General features: G+C 41.4%; 1 protein-coding gene across 3 annotated transcripts in view; it reads left to right on the top strand.

The window, feature by feature from the left end:
- LOC125022682 (zinc transporter ZIP11-like) overlaps positions 1-19,323 on the top strand; it is a 141,374-nt gene that overhangs the window by 109,882 nt on the left and 12,169 nt on the right. For all 3 annotated transcript variants that reach the window (XM_047609544.1, XM_047609541.1, XM_047609542.1), the window contains exon 6: positions 10,788-10,955. In XM_047609544.1, the coding sequence (XP_047465500.1) occupies positions 10,788-10,955 (168 nt within the window). The remainder of the gene's footprint in view (positions 1-10,787; positions 10,956-19,323) is intronic.

Raw genomic sequence — 19,323 nt, 5'->3', positions numbered from 1 at the left:
ATCAGAACGGCCCAATAAAAACAGAAATGCCACCTTAATCCGACACACACACTGGCTTTATCCGAACTGAGAGGGAGGGTGTAAACCTTTGATAATCCATTCAGTGGCAAATTAATAACGCTTTATAACTCTTGATCCAATTGTTTCCCTCATGTTTAGTGGTTGGGTAAAGCATGACCAGGAAGAACAGGAAAATGATGGTGTTGTCAATAATATTGAGGAAAAATTACCAGCAGATTTGACAGAACCACTTTGTGTATGTAAAAAAAAAAAAAAAAGTTATAAACAGTCAAATCACTGATTATTGATCCATGTAAATGATAATAAAGTTTTGATATCTAAGTATGATTGCAGTCAGGTTGAAGAAATATTATCCACGTAAACATAACCACTGCAGCCAGGCTTGGTTCTTGTGAGATTAAGAGTCTGGTAGCACGCCAGTTAGATTTATTTATATGCCGCGTTTCATCCGATAGAAACGTGCAGTTGGTTGGCCAACAGTCAACCAGAGCCATTTTGCTTGCTCCACGCTGCTCGGGTGATGTGGAAGCCTGCACCGCTGCTATTCCTTCACCGCGTAAAGCTCACTGGAACAGTTTTAATTGGCGCAGCAGTTCTTCACCAGTTTATGATCCATTCCCAACAGAGTGACTTCCGGGCCAGGGAAGTCAGACTGCCTATCTACCCATCATGCTGTTACCCAGGCAAAGCACGTTTTCTTTCCATGCTGAATGCTTTAAAAGAAATGAACACAATTACAGCCAGCTTTAGGCAGTTGGACATAAGTAGTACCTCATTACCAACAGGATGAGTGACAGTTAAGGTAGTTACCTTTTCTGCCTTTAATGACCAACATGGAGCCTCTACCAAAAAAGCTGGTCATTATGTTTTCAGTTTTCTCTCTGGCTGCACGTACGTCCGTGGCAGGGGGAAATTTCTGCAAATCTGTCACATATGTTCACTTAGATTTGAGAATGAACTGATTGCTTTACACTTTGTTAAATATATAGATTGGTCATGGTGACATTTTATGTCCAAACATCTACTTTACTGTGACATCATGATTTTGAATAAAAGTACTTTTCTTGCTTTCCTTAGAAGTTCCCAAATAGAGTCATTGTCTGGATAGTCTAGACACCTGTTGATGTCAAATTAAAACTTGACAGGTTAGAGGAGATATATAGCCAAGTCCAAACGGTATATAACCAAGAGATCAATTAAGTTTCTGTATAAAAATACAAAATGTATAAAAATGTTTTCCCCCAGCAATGAATCACTCCAATTGTATGCATGGCCCGGTCTGAATCGATGATTTGTTCATACTTTTCTTTATATCTTCAAAGCAAAACTACAGAAACAGCTCATGCCCTTGAAGCTCTTTAAATGTAGTTGTTTGACGCTTTGCTTTAATTCTTCAGAAGCGTAATCCCGAAAGAGATGCATGGATGCAGACCAAAAGATGGAAAACTTAATTAAACTTTAGCGAGGAGTGACGACCTCGTGTGACCCCACGCTCCATGTAACACGCTTCCCGCTGGTTCTCAGCGATCACCCAAAAGAAATTGCAAAGCACCACTCTCGTCGCTGAAATAGCAGACCGGCCAGTGGAAGCAAACCCCGGAGAAAGTGTCAGAGTGGCCATTAAAGGCCTACAGAACAGAGCTGGAGAACAATTGAGCAAATGAGGAATTCCAGTAAAAAAAATACATTTAATCATCAGCAGAAGGCCAAGTGCTGTACAAATGTCTGCAGTGTTCCACACTTACTAACCTGAGGGCTGACCTTGAGTACTTAAACAGTAATGGACCACCATAGTACAAGCTACATAACTTCACTTATGTTTATACTGTGGAAAGGACTGAAAAATAATGATGTTTTCTGAAGATGTGCGCGGTAAATAAAAGCTTCTTGAGATCCGTCGTCACCTCTCTCAGCTTTACACTTGACCTGTGTGCTTAGCGCATGTGATTGCATTGCATTAGAGTAAGCTGTCAACAGTATGGGTCGTTGGCCAATAATCTCTCCTGTTATATGACCCATAACAGACGAGATGAAGAACCAAAGGCCGGCCTTTCTTGAGAAAATATCTCTGAAAGATCTAGTGAACCATAAACATGCCCCAAACAAACTGCACCTTCTCTTCATTTGATTTAGACACCCAAAATGAAATTACAAGAGCAAACATATAGATTGTGTTATCCAGTCAACAAACTTCAAAAAGAAATGTCACTGAGCACGGACAAGAAAATAAAAGGAATGGGCTAAAAGATAAAAAACAAGCACAAATCTATGTTCTTTCGGCCAAAGGGTAGAGTGACTGAAATAGGCAATGAAAAAAAACCCACATGTCCAAATGATAAAATGGAAAGAAGCAGTAGACAACTGGAACTGTCAACTCATATACTTTCATGTGGTTTTAACAACATCCATTCACCGATCGGACCTGACATGAGCACAGGTGATGATTTAGTCCCTAAGCCAGAAAAGCTATACTCCGATTTACAGATCCATTAAAGTAAAAGCGACCTGAAAAAGCATTTGATAAAGCAAGAAAACCATTTTAAAGAATCATTGCACGTGTTGTGGAAGGCTGCACACGAAGCCGGAGCGTGGGGAACTCGCAAGGTCAGGTTACAGGGAATAAAAGAAAACTGCCTTCTTCTTCATCTCTCTCTGATGACAAATGCTGTACAGCAAGATTACTTTGCTCAATCCCAATAGGTCACTTAGCTACAAGTCCTGAGAAACATGGACAACACTAAGAGATTAGTCTGGTAATAGTCTGTTTTTGTGTGTTTTTGTTGCAACTAAGCCCAAACACAACACGTAATATGCTTAACAGAAGCCTGACATACCTTATTTTTTCATGCCATGGAGCTCCTAAGAAGTATACACGAGGGACGATCCAATGGGCGAATAGTTAGGATGCCCACTCCAGCGACAAACAAATTCAACTCCATGGCGCTCAGATGATATGGAAGACAACATTGCTGCTATTCCTTCACCGCATAAAGCTCACTGGAACGATTTTAATTGGCGCAGCAGTTCTTCACCAGTTTATGATCCGTTCCCAACAGAGTGACTTCCAGGCCAGAGAAGTCAGACTGTTACCCAGGCTAAGCACGTTTTCTATCCATATAGAGTGCTTTAAAAGAAATTAACACAATTACAGCTTTAGGCAGTGGGACATAAGTAGTACCTCATTCCCAAGAGGATGAGTGACAGTTAAGCTAGTTACCTTTTCTGCCTTTAATGACCAACATGGAGCCTCTATCAAAAAAGCTGGCTGTTATGTCCATGGCATTTCTTCAAATTTGTCAAGAAAAAGAATTGAGCCCGCTACATCTTACCAGAAATGTATCCGAACACATCCCCAAACACGTGGACCACATGCCCCAAAGTGTCTCTGAGCAAGATTCTGAACCCTGAGTTGCTTTCAGTGCCCAGCTCTGGACTGTGAATGTGTGTGTGAATGAATGGGTGAATGTGTTATTGTGACTGTAAAGCAGTTAGAGTAGCAAGAGGTAGAAAAGCACGTGTAAAAGCTTCCATTTTTATCCAGTTCAGTGTTATAGTTCAAGCATCATACTTAAGTGTAACGTATTTTTCTCCAAAAATAATTCCCGCAACTAAAAACACAGAAAGCGCTTGATCTCCCGTGAGTCCAAAAAATGCCTCGCAACATAAGGCCACTTTCCCGTATGATAGGCTGGTCACATTAACAAGTCAAAATGTTTTGAAAATTTGCCTAAGCATACAGATACACTGTAGGACTCGCATGTTGCAAGTTCGCAAGTGAGTGTTTAGTGTAACTGGATGCTGGTGTACGTGCGATCCGCAGTGTAAGTACGAAACAGGCCCCAGAACACCAAACACCAAACTGTCACAACATTCTTTGAATCACTGAAACTAGTACTTTCCCAGCAACAGGGACGTCATCGTCTGCAAGTCTGCACGTCCCAAGGGTTTAATTCGGATCCTCTCTCTTCAAACAGAAATACCGAGTTCCTCAGAAGCCTCTTGCTCCCTGGAGAGTGTTTTGCGGTTGATGCACCCTATAAAAAAAAATCTAAACTCCCTGAACTGAGGTCTTTGCTTTGTCAGGTTGTACGTTTTCCCTCAAGCGTACAAATTATCATGATGTCAAAAGGGGGGGTCTGACACAGTTAGAGATTCAGGTACGTAGTGAACACTTTTTACTGTTATTTACAGGTTTCATTTCAAAGTTGAAAAAAAGAAAAAACGGCTGCCAGCCGTGCTACGGTGCAGACAGGTTGATAGTCAGATCCGGTGAAAGTCATTCCACTCTATAATAACAGCCTCCATGGCAACTGACAGGTTGTCCTGTTCACTAACCCTAACCTCAACTCTATCTGCCTCCTACCTCATTATCCAGCTTTTACCTAATATTTGTGTCGCTTATCACAGTGATTTGACAAACTGGAAGTGAAAGTCGCTGGTTTTGCCCTGGAGTCTTTTAGGTGTTACGTCTAAGTCATCAGGTATGGGTAGGGCGAACTTTTTGTATGTCACGACACTAGAACTGGTCTTCACTGCTAATTTTCACCATGACTTTATTCTACTTAACTACCACAGTTCTCAGGTCATTATTCTAAACCCTGTCTCCGGGACAGGTTGGCAGAGGCGTACAGCCTCAAGGCACTAACTTCAACGTTCTCCCCGCATGTTCGGGAAAGTTGATGGCTTGTTGACCAAGATGTTTACAGATGGCAGGGACTTCAGTAGAATGCAGAGTGTGTTTTAAATTAATTCCGAGGCCTTGAAAGCCAAGTCAACATGTTTGTCCTTGTGTAGAACAGCCTCGTCTTTTGGAGAGAGTAAATACTCGTAACACGCACTTTGCCTTGTTACTTAACATCATCATCTGGCAAGTAACTTTCTGAATTGCTTACTCATTTCTCATCCTTGTTTTTTCTATCTCTGTATTATTTATTTATTTAAAAAAAAAAAACATAAGGTACCATAGTGCAGGATCGTACAGTATTTAACTGTGAGGAGTGTGACAGTGGCTTTGTCATAAGATTTTGGGATACCTTAGCAGCAGTTTAGTAAATCATTCGAAATTATTTGTCTTTATTCTCCTGTAATTCTGAATGAGAAGAGAGTATTTTACATTTTTTAACATTAAATAGTGGCAGCTTGAATTTGTAAGTAGCTACTGGCACTTGACTCAGGACAAAGGGTGCTAAGTACTTTACGACCTACACACAGGACCTTCGAATTTGCTTTGGAGTAGAGAAAAGCACAGAGAAATGCACTTTCCTGTTGCGGTTTGCACCAAATAGACTAAAAGGCTGGCACAACAGTTCACACTCTGTGACAGAATGATTAGAGCTCCAATTTAAAACATTTTACAAAAGCCGGCGAAGCCTGTCCATCAAGGCCTTTTTTTATTTCACCCTGAACTAATGGCAGTAACAGAAACCTAATGGAAGCACCTACTGGTCAGTGTATTTTTATTTGAAGCTCAGTCTCACACTTGGGTATCCTTAGGTATCCTGAATTCATACATACAACAATGGAAGGTTTGTTGGTTTAATGAATTTCTTTTTGAACATTTCACTGAAAGTTATTTTTAAATTTTAACTAGACGGGACCAGACACCCCCACCCCATAGCAATGACACTCCTTGATTAAATTTACAATGTTCATGCTTCTGGCTAATTTTCCGCCATCCATATGCGCTAACCCTGATTTAAAAACAGTATACAGAACAGAAGGTGCAAGTTTTACCTGTGAGAAAGTTAAAACGTTGTGCTCACCTTTTGGATGAAGAAAGGTGTGGACAAATAACCATTTGCTCTGGTTAAAGAGGTTTAGAAGTGCAATTAGACAGAAACGGTTTTTGGCCTTTGAAAGCAGGGTGTAACCATAACACCCCGAGCAAAAGTCCACATCACTTGACCTTTACAGGCCAGATAATTCCCATTTACAGCCGCCTGGATGCCAAAAACGAGCCACTTGGAACATGCTAATAGAGGTCAACTGCTTGTGTTTGAGAATGTATGTGAGAGACAAATGGAAGGAGGGGTGGGTAGGAGGGAGGGAGAGATGGAAGGAACCAATCGTTGAGATGGACAGGTTGCAGGAAGAAGTGTAAAGATCATGAAAGCTGTAGTGTGCATCAATTAGCCGTTAATGAATTAGAGCCCATTAAAAATGCACTTTAACTCAATTAGATCCTGCATTTAACTAGTTATAGAGGGTATGTACGTGATGTCACAGCAAGCGAAGTCTCCGTGATTACGACCACTGAGTGGCAAAGAGTTACAGCTGAACATGGAGATTAGCTGCATTAGTTTGAATTATAGGCTATAACAGCATCTAAATTAAAAAATTAATAATAAAAAAAAGATTGAGAAGTCAGTCAGAGATGTATTTTTACAGGCTCCCATTGGCCAAAGAAAAGAGAAGTAATGGATTGCTGCATTACTAAGAAACAACTGAAATTGATGAAGTCATACCTTAAATTATGTTGTGGAGGACTTTTAGATAAATGTGTCGATGTTGTTTGTTGGCCTAGTTATGGCCAGTAACTATTTTAGTTCCAAAAACGAATAACAATGAAGCAATAAACAGAATATTTGTTTTCAGTATTGTATGGGCAACGTTACTTCGCAGTAAACCTCTCAGTGTTAGCATCTTTTATTTAGTTACATTTGTCATAACTGAAATTAACTAAAACTTAAACTGACTAAAACTGAGGCTAATCCAGTTTTCTCAAAAGAGGGTACTCTAGTACAAAGCCGCTGGAACTGTGTTGTAGTTCCAAAAGGTCATTCTTTCATTTAATATTACGCAGGTCAAGATTTTACAATCCCTTGTGCCAAGATCCGAGGCAAAACACATTTAGAAGCCCAGTCAAACTGAAAAACCGACCAGCAGGCTAGCAGCTAGCAACCAACAAGAGGAAACCAGCTAACTAGCCTAGTCAACACAGCAGTAAGCCCATGTAATCCCGTCCCTCAGCAGAGTGAGTGGGAAATGCCAGCATTATAACCACCCTGACAGTAGGGGTGGTTTTCGGTAAGAAGTAATGGGATGTGCCGAGATCTGAGGCAAAACACATTCTAAAGCCCAGTACAACTGAAAAACCGACCAGCAGGCTCGCCATCAGTTACCATGTAGCAACCAACAAGAAGACACCAGCTAATTAGCCTAGCCAACAGCTGTAGGCAGCATGTGGCACATCAATGGAGTTTTCAAGTGGGCACCTCCCTTCACCGCTGTTTTGTTAAGTTAGGCCCACTTTAGTATATTGTGTTTTTTCCTGGCGTTGAAATCAGGTCCATATAAATATCAGGATGACTGATTTCTGGTCACATGTCAATGTTCATGGACCATTTGTTATCCGGTAGTTCGTACGGATCATTGTCGAGTCCAGTTGTCCTTAATTTGATCTGATAATCCACATTTTCCCCGGTCTTGTTGTATTTACTGCTATATCTCGCCGTGTTTTGCCACTCACCCCCTCTGTTACTGAAAAATGCAAGTAAAGGATGAAGATGATTAAATGTACAATATGCAGCAGACTTGAATCAGTCTTAATAATCATTACTAGAAACGTATGATGATGTATTTTCTGAGACCCTGCTCCACGCCTCTATTTCCCTTCTTTGTTTATGCAGCCTTTAGTCAGTGTGAATGCAGCCCCCAGCCTATAACTGTGTGTTAACCGGGTTACGCTGTCTGTTTTTCTCGAGTGCGGTGCTGAACTACACAAACAAACAGAGGGGTGAGTCCGCAGAGGACGAGATGAATCGCGGCTATTGGCCACATCCTCTCAGAATGCATCGATGTGCGACCTTACTGCAGAGTTGAGGGCAGGCGTAGGTGTTTGTTGGCGTTTGATTAAGGGTAATGTAGGGTTATAAGTATTTGGCTTTGTTCACACACCCTCCCTGTCTTCGTTCACTACACAGGTTCCCTGACTTCCGCTACCCTTGACCACTCTCTTGAATTTTTAAATGTTTTGCTCACACACAGCAGAGAGCTTTGCCTGCTGTGGCATCGTTGCCAAGAGAAGCAACACGATTTCTTTTTCTGGGTCCCCAATCCAGCTGTTGTATCTTCCATTTCACTAACTTCATTGCAAATTGCTGCTGCCTTACGTAGTGTTTTGGAACTTCAATTAAAACTCAGATTAATAAAACAGATAATTACCTTTTGAATGTGAACTGGCAGAGATAAATACTTTTGTATTTTGTAAAAGATTTCTGAGTTGTGCCTCTGTGGTGACAGCCCCGCCGAGAATTATAACTCAGGAGTTGCTTCCAGCCCTCCACGGTTTTATTGCCTCTTTGAGCGTCACATTTTACTTTTATACAGTTTCACTGGATGGATTTGTTTGGACCAGTTCCCAAATGTAATTTCCATCTGTTTCTACGGAAAATCCTCAATATACCTAATTTTACACTGGATACTTCATGTCAGAGGCAGAACAACTAAGGAGACCAGAGTCAAAAAATTATCTAAACAGAGTAAATCTTTAACAGTTGGTTATTGTGGATGCTATAGCACAGCTTAAGATGAATGCCAATCCTGTCTCATGTGTGCTGAATGCGTAAACAGGGAAGGGTTTTCGAAGAAATTTGCCATATACGTGTGTGCTGACACACCAGCGACCACTAGTCCCAAAGATACCTATCATTTAAAGGTTCAAATGCTGTGTTGATCAATCATTATACTTACAAATCAGTGACTTCACACTTGTCTTATACACTGCTCATTGAAAGAAGTGCACTTATGATGCATGGTTCACCCCAGGTGTAGGGGAAGCTGGCGGGTTATAAAATGTTGGAATGTATGCGCTTCAATGCTGACCGAGGCTCATGTTCAAGATATTCTGAAAATGAGTTACCGCTGTTGACTAAATCCACCGCTACATGTTTACTCCCGTGACATTTCATGAAAAGAACAGAGGGATGTCTTTGTAATTGAAACCACTCTGAGTTTATCTTGTGCGTCGCCACCGCTGGGCAGTTGTCTCCTTTGGGAGGACACACTTAAAACATTAAAACATTGCACCATTTAGTCAGCTAATTACCACGACACTCATTATGAATGTACCCAGCATTTCTATTTAATTGATGCCGAGGTGTGCCTTTTATTTTCTGTAGTGCTTTTTTTTTTTTTTTTGTAAAGCAAATGCAATTTGGTTTGTCAGTCAAACTTCCAGCAGAGGGTCCGTGTTAATTAGATTGTCCTGGGCCATTGACTTTGTTATCATGACATTTGTGGATATTGTGAAGCTGATAATTAGTTTGTTACAGGGACAACCAGGGGCCTCATTTTTTAATTTAGATGAGAATTCGTCATTCACACCTAATCAGCTCGAACCTAGGTGACGCGCCTCTTGACATATTTATTGTCACACAGTTGGGGATCGATTTTAAAGTACCTCTTTGTAAATGTGTGTTTTCACTGAACACTTGGGTCTCCTCTTCAACTACGGTGGATAAAGTGTTCTGTGTTGCAATAATTTCACTAAAGGTAACTTGTGCTCAAAAGTGGTTAACTTCAACATGAGCGGGTGTGTTGAAGCTGAGTGTGAGGTGCTCGGAGAAACTCAACACAGCTGATTAGTGCTTTTAATGGCTCGGTTTGGCCGTTTCGGTTATTACTAAACAGTGCCAACGCACCTGTGTACGGGGCATGGATCCCTGGACACTGCAGGTGCTGCACAGACCTGTCGCGGGAGTATAACTCCAGCTTAAGTCTGCCTTTACACAAAAACAGACTAATCACTCCTCGACACTCCACATCACACACACATACTTACTAAAACATAAGTGCAAGTTTCTATTTTAGTAGAAAATTGTTTGGACTTCTCCAACCGATAGGCTATGCCTTTTGGGGAAGCGCTAGTGAAAGCATTTATACTGTGTTATACCCTGGTGTATCATCGGCTTTGATCTGTAATGTGAGCGGCATCTAGTCAGCTGTAAATAGAGAAGGCGTCTGAGTAGATGTGGTGTAGGAGGTTGAACGAGGGACAAATTTCTGTGTTGGCAGCTTAGAGACGTGAACGAGGACATGCATTGTGGACCGGTAACAGTTTTCTTTCTGGGAACGTGCTCTTCGGGGTACACCGTACACCATGGCATATGGTCTGGAGCCGTAGCATACACTGTAGAAGTGACTTGACTGTACACTGATCAGGCATAACATTATGACCACCTTCCTGATATTGTGTAGGTCTCCAAAACAGTTGTGACTCATCAGAGATGGTTCGGGCTCATTCCAGTTCATCCCACAGATACTTGATCAGTTTGGGATCTAGTGAATTTGGAGGCCAGGTCAACAGCTTGTGCTGGTTTTATGTTTGTGAAACAGGCAACTGTGTGTGCCTGTGTCAGGCTGCATCCTGCTGGGGATGGCTGCTGCCATCAAGGAGTGTCATTACTATGGGGTGGGTGGTACATGTCTAAGTAACATCTACACAAATGCAAGGTCCAACAGTTTCCCATCCCGTCTACTCTCGGTGGTTTTAATGTTGTGGCTGACCGGTTTAAACTAAGCTGAAGGTCCTGTTCACATTCCCAACTGCAGTCTGCCCAGCACAGCCACAGTTTTGTCTGCCTCACCACGTTGTCACAAAGGACTTCAGTAACGTTTAATCTGAAGTGTTTGTATTTTCCTAAATGGACATTGTTAAAATGGACATTGTTAAGGAGATTTTAACGAATGAACGGTTGACGAGTGTTACTTATCTGTGTGCAAATGGTGTCATTTTACACTCAACGGTATTCTCTTCTGTCACACAGACAAAATAGAGAACGGAGATGTCTACCAGAGAAGGAGAGGACCTCAGTCGGGCCACTCCGATGGACAAGAATCAGGAAGTAAACAACAGGAAGGGGCTGGGCAGACGGGGAGCAGGTGGCGACGAATCGTCCTCCTCATCCTAGCCATCACCATCCACAACATCCCAGGTGAGAATGAGCCGTAACACATATGTTACTATGGTTTATTGTTGTATTTGTGGTCAATGTGGCTGACAAAGGGTGGGTTCTACCATTGGGGAATACATATGTGTTGTGACAACTTAAAATAATTCACTTCTGACAATGCTAGACGTTTGTTGTTTGGGTAAATTGCCACTGAACTGGGCACGCATATTTCCTTTTAGCACAAATCGCAACCACTGCTGTGTTGTGACTTCTTTCTTCTCAAGCAAGTGAAAATGTGAAGTCGTTCGCCGCTTTGGTTTTTGGCTGAATAACAGATGGCGCTCTCAGATGTACCTAGTCTTTTGTGCTAATTAGAACATATTTGCATGCCAAAATGCTCAAGTAGGATGGCAAACATTACAGCGTTAGCCTGCTCCTGGTAGCATTCAGCCCAGTGTAACCCTTTTTGGTCGCTCATGAAAGCTATTAGCTAGGTCGTACACTGCAAGTGCTTTTTTTTTTTTACGTGCGCATAAACATTTGCTACCGTTTTGCCCTCATTATTGGCACCAGCTGTTAGGTAGCAGCCCTTTCAGTTTGGGGGTGGGTGATGTGACACACCAAGTAGACCAGAGTCTCTGGGCTGCTCTGCTTATTCGTGCTGAAGGTTGTTCCCCTGAAAGGGGTCCAACAGAAAGATTTAAGAGAACAAACGTGTGAGCTCCTGCATGCAGAGTGGGTTTGAGCTGAGTGCATGTGTATCAAGTATGGAGCTCATGCATCACCCGCCTTGAATCAATGCAAAAAACAACCTGGTGTGTGGCAGCAAAAGGCTGCGTGTCCGCAGGCAGCACAATGTAGGAGGAGGACACGATCGTTTTTTGTGAAAGTTTCATAAGCTGTAACACAGACAAGGAACTTGACTGATTATACGCTAATGTATGCGTTTAAATTGGCGTAAAAGCCCAATAACAGCGATGGCGTCGATGAGCGAGGAGAAAACGATAGATCTGTGCAGGGAGTGATGATGGTTTCAGTGGCAAGCTATTGGCAGCAAGAACATGATGTAGTGTGCGAAGTGGGAGCAACTTTTCACACGGCGAAATGTTCTGTGGTGTGTGTGGAGCATTAATTATTAAAGTGATCAAGCTGTTCTTAAAAAGTAAATACATTGATCAGCCACAACATAAGAACCACTAACAGGAGAGGTGAATAACACTGACGATACAATACTCTGCTGGGAAACCATTGGACCTGGTGTTTGTGTGGATGTTGCTTAGACATGTACCACCCACCTAGACTAGACCAGGCACCCCCACCCCATAGTAGGGCTTGGTGTGTTGATCTAAATATTGACAGTATCGATACCAAGGCCAGTATCGGTATCTGATCAATACTAGCGTGATCTATACGTCCAGCAAATTATTCATCATAGCTTTCATGCGAGCGCAGCTTATCTCCAGGTCTGTGCACATCAGGAGCTTCTCCATCCCCGCCTGTAATAAAAAAGGTAGGGAAAGGACAGACACTCAAATCTGAGCATCACGGCGGCATCGCACAGCTGGCACTGATGCCGTTACTGAAATGCATCAGTGCTTGGAAGAGAAGACGTTGACACGGGACGCAGACTCGCTTCTGTGATGGAGAAAATGAATGAGCCAACATTTCTCTCTCTGAGCAGTTTTTATATTTATTATTACATTGTTGCTTTTGTTTACTTATTTTGTTCAACTGACTTTGTCACTGACTTTATTTCCCGTTGTTGCATTGTTTACAGTGCTATATTTATATTTTTATTGTATTGTTCCTTTTCTTTATTTTGCACTAATGACTCAATTGTATGTATGTATGATTTAAATTTTACACTGCTAAATTGTTTTATATTGTAATTAGTTAAGAAAACTAGGTTTATTTGCCTAAATATTCGTCCTGTATTTTATCATAATCATAATCAACTAACTAAAGAGAAAATTGCAAAGTTATTCAATGATCATGACATATCAAGAAAAAGTATCAAAAATACTAGCCCTGTATTGATCCACAGAGGCCCCTCCCCTCGACCCATAGGACCCAAAGCACCCCACTAATATCACTGTGTTACCAGACACCACAGGACACCCTCAGAAGGCCCATGTCAGTTCTCTGATGAGTCACAACTGTTCTGGAGGCTAAAGGGAGACCTACACGATATCAGGTGGTCATAATGTTATGCCTGATTGGTATACGTGTCTCATTATTATTAAAAACGACAACTAATAATAGATCACGATAGGATTTCTACCATCCTGCCACTCAAAGTGACTGACTGACAAATATTTTCCACTGAATGCACCATTTGTGTTGAAAATCTCACCTGATCCGGGGCTCCGCTGAAAACCAATGGTGTAGGCACTGCTGCATCCGTTCCTAAATCTTGTTTACCAACCCAGGTTGTTGTGCACCACGGCGGCACGCGGCGCTCGCTGCATGCAAATGCCACTTTTCTTCCCCGCTTCTAATAACTCGTTTGAATATTTATGGCGAAAAAAAATCCCGTCGAATAAACACGTCTTCCCTGGAATAGACACTGCTTTATTGAGCACTACACAGAGGTCAGCAAGTCACCGCTCTGTCAGTTCTGATAAGCTAATAAGACTAATCACCTGTCAGTCACACATCAAAGGCGACACCTGGGGAAGAGCTGTGTCCGCGGTGCGGTGTTTTGTTTTTCTTCCCGTGTTCCTGTCCCTCCCAAATCAAACGTTTGAGCCAGAAAATAAAGATTATACAATTAGCATGAACAAAAGCCACAGGGAAGCAATTAACAAGTTCGCCGGCACAATTAACACCTGTTTACTTCAATTTAATTTTGAGGTTTGAATCGATTTTTTATCAGGAACGTTCTCTTCTGACAGCGAGAGAGATCTGTGGCCTCTATGTCCATTTTTGCTGTTTTTAGTTTCAATGTGCAAACAACAGATCTGCTTAGCTTAGTCTTGCGTAAACTTAATTCCATGCTCAGTCCTTTCAATACAGCTTCAAAATACTACACATGACCGTTTTTTTATTTTCATTTTTTACTGAAATCAGCATATGTCCTCAAATTTATAAGGAGAGTGTGAAAGGGATACAGCCAGTATCCACTAGGTGGCAGTAGTCTGTATTCACTGCTCGTCAAGGGCTAGTGCAGGCACAGAGGATAGAAAGCTAGGTGGAGCTACAAAATGGCCTCAATCATGCAGATTGGCTGGTCTGGTTTTTTCATTGTTGTTGTGAAAATACATGTTTTAAATTTTAAGATGAATATCCCCACATTTACATAAATCAAATTTTTGTGTGAAACCGCTTAAGTTTTGCACGTTTCGGCCAACCATCATGATGGATCCGGATTTTCCGGTGACTCGAACCGTAACCTCTTTGAATCCAGGTCCCAGGGTGAAAAAAAAAAACAAAAACAAATACGCAGCCTGTGCGGTTTCTTTTCTTCATTCGTGTGGATGCCTGATACGAACCCCGCCCCTCGCCCCTTTAGCCCCTGACGTCTCACAACAGCAACAACAATGGCGGACTACAGGCTTGTTGGGTGGCTAGGTCCAGTAAACGCAGTTGCTTTGCCGCTAAGATGAGCTAAAAAGGATTACAGACTGTAATGCCGACTGTATGTTTGTACACGACGCGCAGGGTTGATGCGCTCTGTTGCAGAAACAGTACCACACATAGGCCTGGAATATGTACTACAGCCTTTCTACAACTAGGTGCGGTTTTGCAATGGATCCATCTTTATGAAGAAATTCTAGACATGACGCCAAGGAAAACTGGAAAATAAAAAGATTGGTTTGGTACATGTGAACGTAGCCTTTGTGTGCCCTTACAAGTTAGTCGTTTGATTTATGCGAGGCATAATGTTTGGGGCCTCATTAATGGGAAAGGGTAAACCAAAATGTCTACCTTTTGGCATAATTTGCAATGACAACTGTAAACCACTGTGATATGAAAAGTTAAGAGACAATCTTTTGAGGATAACTCAACTCTCAAGTGTTCCCTCTTCAAAGACACATCAGGGAAAATACTTCTGTAATCATATGGTAGCTGCAGCGGCTCATGGGTAACGTCTTCACACTGCAAACGAAGCACTCCAGGGAGCAATTGCAATAGGACTGAGGCCGCCTTCTCTGGAATGGTGTGAGCGTTCAAGGAGACATGTGACCAATTATAGCATAAAAAAACATGCAAGAGCATGACCTCACCATGATAACCATAGAAGAGGGAGAGTGGGTGGGGTGGTTAAACGACCAATATCTTTTGAAGGCAACATGAATAAGAGAGTGTAGTAGCTCTATTCCAGTTAATTGGTTAGTACTGCCATCGTCCTGGTAACCAATAAATGGTGGACGTTGGAGGAGAATGGAGATTATTCTCGTTTGGTAGCATTGTGTTAGCATTTTGAAATGCTCTTCGAACCCAAACTGTACACTTTTTCTTAAATGATACTATTCTTTCGTTTATATGGAATGGGAAGATCTTTCAGGAATCCACCGACGGGTTACAGTACTTTTGCCAAAAACAAAATGCATTTTCCAAAATTGAAATAAACTCATCAGTGAAAGCTGACTCCCCATGACATCCCATTCAGTTTACTCTTTACTCTGAAATGCAACTAAATAACTGTGCAGCCTTAACAACAATACCTTTTTAATCACATTACAGTGCAACAGATATACAAAAGCAAACACGCTGTTCTTTCTGTTGTGTTTTTGTTGCTGTAGCCTTTCTGATCAGGCAACAAAAGCCTAAACACAGACACATTGCGTTTGTAAGGGAAACTGGTGCATTATTTAGTGCGTTTGAATGATTAAATGTAAAACGTGTCAACATTGGGATAGGGATAATTAACGACTTGCTTGCATCATAATGGAACCCACATAATTAACGAGAAAGCGGGTCTCGCTTGTTTGAGTCTTTTTCCACATCAGACTTAATTGATTTCCATTTGCTCTGTCAGGACAAGCAGTGTTATATTCCCAGTAGGGAATTATTGTTTTTTTTTTCCATAAATGTTTGATAAAAGCAAATCAGCGAGGAAATCCATCACAGTGGTTGTTCAATGTGGCTCTAGACTTTTCCTCACAGATGAAGTGTCAGGCATGCTGTACAGCAGGTCCTTTAAAGGGACTATTTAATTGTTGTCATGGTTCCAGTGTTTTGGCTTTAATTTCCAATGAGAATATTTTATTCATAGGCCCTGTTCAGACCTTGCATCAAGTTCTGATCTGGGCAATCCGATCGCGAGTGACCAGCGTCTCCAAACAGTTTCACACTCTGACATCATTTTGGGCGCAGTAGAATATTGTAACAGCTGCTGGATCAGTACCGCTGCTCCAGAACCAAGAACAGCAATGTTTTCATGTGTGATCTGCACAAAACTGTTCTAAACTGCTAAATGTAGAGATAGGTGATTAGGAAAATGCCTAATTTAAACCCTTCAGACTCTGTGTCCATTACAACGGACATGACACATTTGTGCCACTAAACCAACAAAATGGCGTGTTTGAGTCCTGACGTCCATTGTAATGGAGTTGGCAAAAAAAAAAAAATCCTTTATTTCTATGTTAGAGAGGAATTAAATTCAGTTGGACAATTTTATTTTATTTTTTTTTATGCCTAGCAGAAAAAAAGCAGGTCTGAAGGGGTTAAAGACACGCGGCTCCTTATACATCAACGTGATCACCTCAATAATTTAAGGCATGCTGATACATTATTTAATAACATAATCACACATCTCACATTACATACTTTCATTTGTTAATTCTTGTTCATATGTATGTATTATTTAGTAAGTTAACAGCTGTAAGGACAGAATGTCTTCAAAGGACTCTCATTACTTAAGAACGCAATAGTTTCTGCTTTTTCCTTTTCAGACCATCATTTATAATAGCGGCTGTGGGTTGTTGTTATTGTTGTTTTTCTGGAAGAATGAGGCAAAAGTCAGGAAGCATCAAATGGAAGGAATGTGGACAAATGTAGACACCCCCATATGTGGTCAGGAACCGGATCTCTCAAATGAGATCTCGACGCTTCTTGAGGGTGATCACGCCTGTGCTTTACACTGGCCACTTGCGATTGGATTGACTGTAATGTAAAGTCTGAACAGGCCCTCAGACTCTTTACTGTTCCTTGGGAGGCTAAAAAAAAAAAAATGTTGAAAGCTGCAATACTGCAGGTCAGGAAGATCCAACACACAAGCATGCAGAGAAGATGCAGTTTGATCTTTAATGGATTCAGTTCAGGAGAAGATTCAAAAGCAGCCGAATGCTAGAAAGCTCTGGCATAAGGAAACTGCTGATGTATTGTACATTATAGGGGGTTATTGGGTTTAGTGAGAAGGCGGGGCGATCAAAACCAGTGGCCACTGACTGCATATAAAGATTAGCATCGCCCACAGATTTCATTTGGAGAGGTGTTGAAGCTCGGCGCGGGTGGCTGTGGCTGCTACAGTCTTGGCATTCCACGATTCCACCTAAATAGTTGTTAATTAAAAAACGATTAGAGAGGTGTTGCGTGACTGAAGCCGAGGCAGGCGGGTGACAATTACGCATATAGCTAGCAATGTATGAGGGCACCCATCAGCGGCAGGTAGGCTATATAAAAATTCACCCCCATTACATTTGTCATGAAATCAGCTATAAAGACCAGAACCAGGCTGTACCCACACGCAAACATGTTTATTTCTGCTGCGGAGTCAGACGTTTTATCACGAGTCTGCTCGCTTTCGTAGCCAGTTTCAAATGTTTGTGTCCATTTTCAGGCTCTCACGACTGGAAATACTACTTAGGGAGGGCGTAGCGTGCAGCGGGGGGGGGAACGTGGTGCATTCCACACATTTACCACGTCTATTCCCGACTGTATTATGTTGGACTTCAAACAGACTTTTGCTTACTCACACACGGCTCCTCCGCATAATATCTAGAAAAATTGAGAGCTCCAGTGCATGTGTGAAAACAGCCTTATGGGCAACAAACGATCAGAGGACAATAAATATCTCAAATTGTGGCAAGCTACCAGAAATCCCCATTTCAGTCAACACTAGGGAATAGCACTTTAATATGCTGTGCATGGATGTTTATTTCCACTCACAAAATGTCATGGTGATGGCCAAAACTATAAATATGATGTTTTTGCTGTGTACATTTACATGTTTGCGTCTTGGGAATGAGGTGCTCCAGTTCTGTCACCACCCTGAGAACACTGTCGTCAAACAATGGCACCGGGCTGAATATCATTACAGATCTGTTGTCTCGTCACTTATTTGTGGTGCCTCATCAGGATGGCATGCTAGCTTCACATTTGCCGTCATAGTAAAGAAGGAAGCTTTTCACAGGCACTTAAACCGTATGTTTATCTTAATGCCGTCATCCACTCCCGCATTCTGCTTCTCTGATGCTGACGGTGTCATGGTGACCTAATCAGGACAGCTCTGCTCATTGTTGTCCTATTGCATTTTTATTCATTGGCCTAATTGGCCTTCTAAATTCGGTCAATAGTATTAGTTATGTAACAGGCTAAGCTGATTATAAGGGAGCCATTGAAAAATAGGTATTGAGCATTCTCTTTTCGTTAAGTTTTTTCCCTATGTTCAGACAAAAGTTTGAATTTCTCATGAAAATAATGATAAAGAAAAAAAGTGTCTTATTTTTAGTGTCTCAAAATTAAATTGATTGATAAGGACGTGCACACGGTTGTCACGCACAAGATCGGGTTAGATAGATGGAGGTCGATGTCGGACCATTAAGTTTTCCTTAATCATATAGTATTTTCAGTTTCACTTTCATTCAGTGCTCCCTTTTTAATTGTATATATTTTGTTAGGGTTAGGGTTTCCCTCTATTTCATTTGCACCATGGTTAGGTTCAGGCAACAAAATCGCGTTGGTAGGTTAACGCAAATGGCTCGTTCAGGTTTAGGCAATAAAAACATTTTTAGGTTCAGAAAAGAAGAATATTTGTCTAGGTTTACGTAGCAACAGTGATCTGTTGCTACGTCATTCAGTGGAAAAAGTTTTAATCGGGAACAGGGAAAAAAATATTTGGCTAGGGTTGGACAAAAGAAAAGGTGGTAGTTGAGATACCAAAAACACTTTAGGTTTACACAACAAGCAGATTATTATTAAAGTTTGCCATGTCACAAAAGCTGTTTATATTCAAAGATTATTTCACAAATTGACTGATCTGGCTCTTTTTGGATGATCTAACCTGGTGTTGTGTGTCATATCAGTAACAAGACATTACGGAACCTGTTTGGCTTCTTTGTTGAGTTTCTCCACCAAGTAATCACGTAATTTAACTTCAGTGAGAAACACTGAGTACCTTGATTTGTAATAACCCCATTTAGTCATTCAGATTGATGAAAGAGATCTCTCTTACTCAAAAATGTAG

Source organism: Mugil cephalus, chromosome 16 (genome assembly GCF_022458985.1).
Source record: "Mugil cephalus isolate CIBA_MC_2020 chromosome 16, CIBA_Mcephalus_1.1, whole genome shotgun sequence".
NCBI classification, from domain to species: domain Eukaryota; kingdom Metazoa; phylum Chordata; class Actinopteri; order Mugiliformes; family Mugilidae; genus Mugil; species Mugil cephalus.
This window is presented reverse-complemented; position numbering and strand designations above follow the sequence as displayed.